The sequence below is a fragment of the Dipteris shenzhenensis genome, chromosome 6, assembly GCF_047967505.1.
Source record: "Dipteris shenzhenensis isolate YYH24624 ecotype China chromosome 6, Dip_SZ_1.0, whole genome shotgun sequence".
NCBI classification, from domain to species: Eukaryota; Viridiplantae; Streptophyta; class Polypodiopsida; order Gleicheniales; family Dipteridaceae; genus Dipteris; species Dipteris shenzhenensis.
Genome location: NC_141601.1, coordinates 58,329,317 through 58,338,851, shown reverse-complemented (window position 1 = coordinate 58,338,851; position 9,535 = coordinate 58,329,317). Strand labels below are relative to the sequence as shown.

Sequence of the window (9,535 nt, the reverse complement as noted above, 5' to 3'; positions counted from 1 at the left end):
CAAGCAACTAGACACCCATATTTCAAATACAAAGAGAATTCCAAGTCGAGAAAAACCACTTCAATAACGTAACAAGAACACAATTCCCCATTGAACAGGCATCTACTAGAACAGTACATCGATCACAAGGAATTTCGATGGATTTGTTTTGATCCAAGTAACATAAAAACACACAGCATTGTATACACAACTCTCTCAAGGATACGCAAACCTGAAAACCTTTACTTGATAAACAAAATAGAAACAAATCACATCAAGATCGACAAACTTGTCATTCAAGAAATTAATAGGCTACGACAAAAATGTGCATGGGCTTTCAATCAAAAAGACTTTAACCCATGAACCAAAAAACATTTCAACATTCAGTCACTAAACACTTCCTCAATTGCAACACATAAGGAAGACATAATAGCAACCAAAAGCCTCAAAGCAACAACAATCATATGCTTTCAGGAAACACACATGAAAAAAAATCAAGCCTTACCAAATTGATGGATTCGATAGCATTAACAAAAACGATGGACTTGGGATTCCAACGTCAATCCAAATCTATACAAAAAATTGCAGTCATAAACATTTACAAGCCACCCGAGACAACAAAAACAACATTGATAATAACAAACTTAGACAAGATTTGGAAAAATATAAGCGAGACAATCATGGCTTAAAAAAGAAACTAAGCAACCTATCACTCCTCAAAGGTCTCATAAAAAAGAACGACTACTACTACTTAGGATCAACTTTTGAAATATTTGGCACCAACTTCGCTTGCTATTGGATAAACTAGTGCTTGCAGTAAACACGGCAGGCCGACTGAATATAATTCACCTTGTTAAGAAAAGTGTGACGAGACGCTCATTCCTGGGGAGAAAGTTGTCCCGAGGGCCATTCCACTGTAATAGGGCAAAAACATCATCGTCTCTTTGCTGAATCCAGTCGCTTGAGCAAGCTATGGCGTTGATGGCTCCTTCACGCGCCATGGCGATGGCGCTCGCCATCTCCAACGCCATCCTCCGCCCTCCCAACCACCACAGGTTCTTCGTCGTCCGTTCTTTAGCTTCCCTTTCTGCAAAATCGCCTTCTTCTTCTTCCTCCTCCTTCTCCCTGTCTTTGGACAGCTTGGAAGCTTACGCCAACAAAATCGTTGAACGCAATCGCCGCCCTGCCCGACCTCCTCTCAAACGTAGGGCTTCAAAGCGTTCCGAACCTGCCCCTGTCCATGAGCACAAGTCTTTTGCGACCCTCCCACTGTCGCCTCTCCTCAAGCAGAGGCTCCAAGCATTGGATCTCAAAGTTCCCACTGACGTGCAATGTGCTGCCATCCCCGTGCTTCTCGAAGGGCAGGATGCTGCCATTCAGTCTTATACAGGGTCGGGGAAAACGTTGGCTTACCTGCTCCCCATTCTCAGTAGCATTGGGCCGCTGATGGAAGCGTCGGAAGAGCGAGAATGCATCAGCTCTAAACCGGGGATTGCGGCTGTCGTGATTGCGCCTTCTAGAGAGCTGGCGATGCAGATTGTTCGCGAGGTTGAAAGGATCTTAGGATCGGATCACAGGAAGATTGTCCAGCAGTTGGTAGGAGGGGCGAATCGGTCCAGACAAGAGGAAGCGTTGAAGAAAAACAAACCCTTGATTGTGGTGGGAACTCCGGGTAGAGTATCGGATTTTAGCCGAGAGGGCAAGCTGCACACTCATGCCTGCCGCTACTTAATTTTAGATGAAGCAGATGAGTTGCTTTCAGTCGAGTTTCGCGAAGATATGCGCAGAATTTTGGAGCACGTAGGGAAACGGAAATCGGCGACCGAGGAAGGACGTTATCCTTCGGAAGATTCGACCGTGTCGACACGAAGGGATTTGGAAAGGGTGGAGCGGCAGACCGTTCTTGTATCTGCGACCATGCCTGCTGCCGTTTTGCGAGCAGCTGCTGAATGGGGTCAGAGGCCTTTGCTTGTGAGGGCCAAATCAATCGTGGATGTCGAGAACGCTCCTAGGGCTGCAAGTACAGCAGAGCCTCCCCAGGAGGATATTCGCGGTGTGAAAGAGAGTTTGCCTCCTTCTCTCAAGCACTATTTCTCAGTCTGCCAATTGCAACACAAAGTTGACACGGCACGAAAGTGCATTCATTCCTTAAATGCCCAGTCGGTTATCGTCTTTATGAACCACCCCCGGCGCTTGAAGGATGCTGTCTTCAAGTTGGAAGCTCGAGGTATTTCGGCAGCCGCATTGCATGGGGAACTGGGCAAGTTGGAAAGGACTAATACTCTGGCAGGATTCAAAAGTGGGAAGCTGAGAGTATTGGTGACGAGTGAAGTGGCAGCGAGGGGGCTTGATGTGCCAGAATGTGATCTTGTTGTGAACCTGGAGCTTCCTACGGACATGATCCACTATGCTCACCGTGCTGGTAGAACCGGTAGGTTTGGAAGAAAAGGTGTAGTGATTACAATTTGCGAGGAAAGTGAAGCTTTTGTTCTCAAGAAATTCCAAAGACAGCTCGGGGTGTCCATTGAACAATGCGAGTTTGTGAAGGGTGGGTTGGTCCCCAGCAAAGATTCAGCCTCCAACACCACAGCAACTCTGATGACAGCCTAGCTCAAAGGCAGTATAGTTCTAAGTCCTATCTATGCTGTTGCAAAGGCAGCTCTCTGGAGTTCCAAGACTTAACTATCTTGGAAGGCTCCACCGTCTATAAAGACTCGACATCGTTCCTGTTAACGTTACGAACTTCAAGTGCTGTCATCAAGGCAAAGTGACAAATGTGGTCAGCACTTACGGCAGACGTGTTCTTGAAAACTAGCCCTTCTCATCCGTGAGAATGGATCACTTTTTGAGTGGAAACTTCGAGCTGATAGCTTTGATCAGAGCTTTCGTTGTCAAATAACACATGTATTTGTAACTTCATGCGTTCAGGAGTTATTGTGACAAGAGTTCACAGTTTACTTTTGTCCACTTCAAACAAACAATGCCTTTCAAAAGTTGCTTGTAAATTTGCTGGCTCTTTCTGATACAATAGACTTAGCAGAAGTATATATTTAATGGGTAATAATCTTTAATGGAGGCCTTGTTGAGTTCTTTATAGTCCTCCCAAATTATGAGCTCTTTGTTTTCTTTGGGACTACCACAGATCACTCATGTTATGAATGGAGAAGATTAGTTGTGCCATCAATAAACTTTGAAACTCATTGTGAATTCATACTCTACGAAGTATCATATATTGTTCTTTGTCTTTGTTTGAAGCATGATTGCCTGAGGGATGGTGTGTCTGGGGAACGTGGAACAGTTTGAATGAGATTTTGTTGCCTCCCTCCTCCAAAAGAGATGTGGTTCCTAGAGTTGTCCTGCCTAGCCATCCTGCCTTCGTCATGGCTGAGTCTGCCCTTCACCTCTGGACTGCCGACAGAAACTCAGTATGAAGACTTTGTATAAATTGATGCTCAAGTATGTGTGGGTGTGGATTTGTATGTGTTAGAAATGACCCAACAGAGGGTACACGTAGCGGAAATAATGCCCAGGAGCTCACACAGTGTGCGGTGTGGGTGTGGAATCACAAACTTCTTTACTTATGTGCATTCAATAGGTGTGCAGACTCATCAATAGACAATGAACCAAACTAGATAGAGAAACCACCAAATAATATATTTCCGTCCACAACTATGGACACAATACAAGAGAGACAGATCCAGAGTCCCACCAATGGTGTGGTCCTCTGATCTTACCACAAAGTCCTTCTCCTATCTGCTGGCTATCTCTAGACTAGAGTCCGCGTGCTCCACCTCGAGCGTGAGTAGACTTTCCGTCTAGAATGATCTTCTCCACCTTGCTGTCTGGATACCAGTCTAGGTGGGCAGCCTCCTGTTAGCTAAGTCTGCAGCACAAGGTACTTCTTTCTCCTCCTGACTGTAGGCCCAAAGATAGCCCTGCTGCTGCTCCTTCTGCTGGTGGAATTGCTGCTCCAGATGATGTTGAAATGAGGCCTGAATGCCCTCTTTATATAGGCCCAAGAGCCTGGCCAGCCAACCGACCCAGCAGCCCTAGAAAGGGCCGACTGCTGGTCGGTTCAGCCACCTGCCCCTGGCCGACCAAAACCGACCCACAGCTCCCCATTTATGGGACTGTGGGCTGCCCTTTTGGGGCTCTCAATACCTTTGGCCCACCTTTCAAGGGCAGATGCCCTATAAATACAGGGTCCAGCCCCCCCCCAAAACCTACTGCATAACAGTGCGCCTCCTGTCCTAGATCCATCGCAATCTGTCCCAGACTGTCTTGCCTCTGCTCCGGGCTTGTTCCAGATCTAGGGCTCCTGCCTGAGCTCCGTACGTGACCCTGAAACCAGCCGTACAACAGGCATCTGTAATCCGTACAGATCTGCCATCCTTCCGTACTTTCCTGGCCCTCTGTCCTGCCCATAACAGTTCTAGATGTGCTGCCCACATGCCAGCCATGATGCTGTCTATGTGGCAGCCCCTTTCTCTCTTTTTCTGTTGGGTACTGCCCTAGGTGTCCCTCCCCCATGCTCTCCTCATATGGGGGCTTACAGATGGGGAGGTGACCTTTCCAACAGTATGTGTGAGAGCATATGTTTATACTATTTTTTGCTCAAGAACCTAATCCTATTGATGAAAAGTCCACTGTCTCTTAGTTAGATAAAGAGTGGGCAGGTTTTCTAAATCAGTCTACACCCCACGGTTTGGCGCTGATGACGTCAGTAAGAATGTCATATTACCTAGTCCCTGCTATGCATGATGGAGTTTATGGTTTTCAACCTTATGAGTGACTATCATGAAATTGAAACTGCACTATGTATTTAGAGGATGAGTTTGGGCATGTTTCTGGATTCATCTATAGATATCTGCCTAGCCATCCTGCGACTCATCAGCTCAGAGCTCCTTGGTTGCATGGCATCCTCCCACCGTCTTCCATTTTCCTCTCCTTTCCTCCCCTTTTCCCTTCCCTCTGTTTTGTGCATTTGTTGATTGATGGCCTCGCAAGTACCAGAGGCAGCTCATGGTGAGCTGCTTTTCTTGCAGCTTGCCTGTGCACCCAAAACACCCTGTTCAATTCAGTGGCTCTGGCTCAAGAGTCAGCTGATGCACCTCGAATGTCAGTCCGATGTTCTGCTCCTGAGGTGTCCCCTGCTGATGTGGCTATTGGCTACTCTGTGCAGGTTCTTGGTTGCTTACTTACATGGTCTCTTGTGGCCGCCTGTCCTCCCCTTTCTTGTGTGTTTGCAGGTACTCAGTATGGTTGCATTGGCTGGTGAAAAGCTCCCTCAATGCTCCTATCCATAGGGTTCGAAGGCCATCATCTTTACCTGTTATTTAAGTGGAGTGGTCTCTTCATTGCAGTACTGCTTCGTCTCTTAATGGGGAGTTGGCTTTTGGGTTCTTCAGCTTTCATTTGGCTAGAGAGTCACCATTTGTTGGAGTAGAAGGTTTATTGTCCAACCTGTAAGCTCATGTGCGAACCTGGATAGGATGGGAGGGGCAAAAGAGAAGATGGGTACCACAGGCAGCGAGATCCACATGGAGAGCCTGACGAATCTGCAGACGATGGGATGGTCATCCATGTAGGCGGAGATTGGAGCCAGCTCCGCTGGCGAGATATTGGCCAAGGCTGGGACAGTAGAGGCCCAGCAGAAGAGCCTTAACAGAGGGCTGAACACATCGATTTATAGGCTTAGAACTGGCTGGCCAGTTCACCAACTGGTTGGCCTGTCTTTAGGGCAGAAGTGTGGGGTTGGCGTGTTATAAAGCCAGGTCGGCCCAGGCATTGGGGGTCCACACTTGAGGAGGTGCTGAATCCTAAAGGTGGTTGTCCCATGAGATGTCTGGTGGGTGTCCCATTAGATGTCTGTCAAAACGCCAGTTGGTCAGCACACTAACGGGGGAAGGATTCAGTGCCCCCTCCCTTCCCCCCTTCTCTTTTAATTTAAATGGCAGTTGTGCCATGCATAAGGAACTTGCAGAGGCCACTGACACTGCATGAAGGAGCACGCAGCTGAGCAGAGGGTGAAGCAGAGTTAGGAGCAGTGATTCAGCTCTCCATAGAGCATCCTAGGGCACCATCAGGCTGCAGGTGTTGGAACCTTGTGGGAGCTTAAGGTTGTGGGTTTTGACTTTTGTTTTGTCGAATATACTTACGAGTTAATTTGTCTGTTCTACTGCTGTCTATTATCTCAGATCTGACTGTCCTAGAGAATGACTCTTGTGCATGCATGCCCAATCAAGTTCGATCTACCTGAGTGTTCGCTTTGGTTCAATTCTTCCTCTGGTTTACATTTTTTTGTTGTGTGAGAGGTGTGGCAAGGTATGAAGGGTGATTAAGTAACAATATCCCAATACATTTTTTTGTTGTGTGAGAGGTCTAGCAAGGTATGAAGGGTGATTAAGTAACAATATCCCAAGGCATCTGTGGTCCAGGAGTCCATGATCCTGGATAGTGGATCAATCCCTCCACGAAGAGACAGTGTTATCTCCTCAAATCTCATAAACACTGTGCATCGGCATATGTAGTGCTTCTCTAGTATTGCGATAATTCTTTCTATCTTAAGTGGCCCGTTGCCCTATCAGCTAGATTTAGATGTTAGTCTTGGACAGACCAAAATGAAGTCGCTTAGTCTTCACAAGTAGCTGTAGCTTGAATGAAGAGATTTTGGACGACTTTTTGATTGGCCTTCTCAGCAATTCTCTCCTTGGGCTGATTTGTGTTTAAAAACAATCAAAAAACCCATGATGCGACCAATGCTCTAGTTAGAGGGGCAAGCCAATAGACACACAAGTACATAAATTTTCATGACAAAGGATTGATAGATGATGTACTTCATTTTCCAAAACTCACCAAGAATTGTTGTGAGTTGGACAAATGATAGAGAAAAGTCATAGAACAACCTTTGATGGAAATGAATGCATGATTAAAGATAAATCCAAAGGATATCAATTTGTTGGGAAAGTATTTAAAGAAAGCAAATTATCCAAAATGATAGCTTTTGTACCAAGTCTTCATGCAATGTCAAAAGACTATCAACCGATGCAACTTTTAGAATTATGGCATAAGAGATATGGACACGTCAATTTTAAAAGTTGAACATGTCAAACATCGTGATATGGTAGTCGGACTTCCAAGGCTCAGACATCTTGGAAAAGTATCTGAAGCATGTTGCTTTGGAAAGTATGCTAGAGCCCATTTGATAGAAGAGAGCCAATTTGATAGAGGACAAAGAAAGAGGTACTCTTAACTTGATACACTCCAATGTTCGGGGTCATAAACAAACCAAAAGTGTTACTCTATAATGAAACATTCATTGTTGACTATAGTAGACACTATTGGATCTCCTTAATCAAAACAAAGTGTCAAAGCAAACCAAAAAGCAATGAAACGTTCATTGTTGACTATAGTAGACACTATTGGATCTACTTTATAAAAACAAAGTGTTAAGCCTTTGACCAAAGAATTCAAAGCAAACCAAAAATAAAGGTACTCAGATTAAACAGAAGAAGCGCCTTCATGAAGACAACTGAGATGTTGTCATTGGTCGGGCAGTACATAACCTCTATGACTTCTTCGTCGATGAGTTCACGAACAAAGTGGTAGTGAACCTTGATGTGCTTCATTCGTGCGTGAAACACGAGGTTGTTGGCGATTGCTATGCAACTCTGGTTGTCGCACTTAACCACTGTCATCTCTTCTTGGTCCACATTCATGTCATCCAAGATCCCGACTGAGCCACAATGCTTCGCATGCCACTGTTGTAGATGAACGGGCGATAGTAGGTTGTTTCTTACTCAGCCATGACACAGCTCCTAATGAGAGTAAGAAACAATATCTAGAAGTCGATCTCTGGGTATCAATATCACCTGCCCAATCACTATCGCACAAACCTCCCAACTCAATGCCTCTCGTATAAGTGATGTCGTAGGTGTAGGTACCCTTCAAGTACCTTAGCACCCTCAAACTTGTGTCCCAATGGGCCTTCTTGGGTGTGGCAGAGAACTGACAGAGCAATCCAACTACGTAGGAAATATCCGGTCTGGTATTGATATTGGTGAGGTATAGCAAACCACCCACCATGCGTCGATATAGTGATGAATCAACCGCCTGAGATGGATCACACACACTCAACTTCAGACCATTTTCCATGGGAGTTACTGCTACTTTGCAATTTTCCATCTGAGAGTGTTTGAGCGGTTCCCTGCAATATTTCTCTTGTGAAATGAAGATACAGCTCTTTCCCTGCTTCACCTCAATCCCAAGAAAGTAGTGAAGTATGCCCAAGTCAGTCATCTCGATGAGAAGTCTCTTGACCTGAGCAATCTTCTTCGTATGATCCCCTGTAATGATGAGGTCATCCACATATAGAATCAATACCAACTGCAAATCCCCCTTTGTGTCGAGATAAAGATTTGCTTCTGATGGACTTTGCTGAAGCCTGTGATCTTCTGAAAGAAAACATCTATCCACTAGTATGAACCTCTGGGGACCTATTTCAACCAGTATAAGGCCTTCTTCAGTTCGTAGACTTTTGATGGGGATCTTGGAATCTGAAATCCTAGTGGTTGTGCCACATATACCTCCTCCTCTAGGGTTCCATTCAAAAATGTAAACTTGACGCCCATCTAAAAAATAGGCCAATTGTGATGAGCAGCCAAGGCAATGACTGTGTGAATGGTCACCATCCTAGTTGTGGGGGCGAAGGTCTCGTTGAAGTCAAGTCATTCTAACTGTACATAGCCTTTCACCACCAATCTCACTTTGTACTTGCCCAAGCTCCCATTTGACCTAAACTTAATCTTGTACATCCATTTAGTCCCAATGACCTTCCGCTTGGTTGGTTTGGGTACTACTAAATCCCATGTAGGCATACATCTCTGCCTACATGGCTTCCACCATAGTGTATTTCACGGAGGGAGTCTTCATGTTGCATTGAGACCGCCGCACTCTGGAACTACTCTCGAGAATGTCCATGACCCGTGAGTCTGCTAAAGTCTACAAATACCATTGAGGTAGCTTCTTCTTTGATGAAGGTGCCTTTGCTGGAGTCACCTTGGGAGTTGGTTCTCGAACAACATGCTCTTCCTCCTCCTCCTCCTCGGGGTCTTCAGTCATCTCCACCTCTTGGATGGTGACCTTGGGTGGGGGTAATGACGGAAGTTCAGGAACCTCTTCTGTAGGCTGTGGCTTTGACTCCTAAACGATGGCATCCCTACTAATAAGGATCTTCTTCTTTTCCAAGGCAAAAAGGCGATAAGCCTTGGATTCTTCATTGTATCCCACAAAGATACATCTTCGGCTATGGGAATCAAGCTTCGTCTGCTCATCTTTATGCACATGAACAAATGCATTAAAATCAAAAACCTGTAAATGAGATATTGTGGGCTTCTTACCATAGTAAGCTTCATATGGAGTCTTGTCATCAACAATCTTGGTCTTGGTTCTATTGAGAATGTGAACGACAGTGTTCATGGCTTCACCCCAGTAAGCTTTCGAGAGATTCCTCCCTCGCAACCTGGTCAAACCTGTCTCTAATGGTCCTGTGCTTCCT

At 45.5% G+C, this 9,535-nt stretch overlaps 1 protein-coding gene across 1 annotated transcript; it reads left to right on the top strand.

The window, feature by feature from the left end:
* Window positions 1-860: 860 nt before the first annotated feature.
* EMB1586 (P-loop containing nucleoside triphosphate hydrolases superfamily protein) lies at window positions 861-3,007 on the top strand. The gene has a single exon (XM_087376270.1). It carries the CDS (start codon window positions 952-954, stop codon window positions 2,587-2,589), a length of 1,638 nt encoding a protein of 545 aa, XP_087232396.1. The 5' UTR covers window positions 861-951; the 3' UTR covers window positions 2,590-3,007.
* Window positions 3,008-9,535: the final 6,528 nt, after the last annotated feature.

What these genes read in the sequence shown, in the direction of transcription:
- EMB1586 (XM_087376270.1), top strand. Translation starts at nt 952, where the DNA reads ATGGCGTTGATGGCTCCTTCACGCGCCATGGCGATGGCGCTCGCCATC.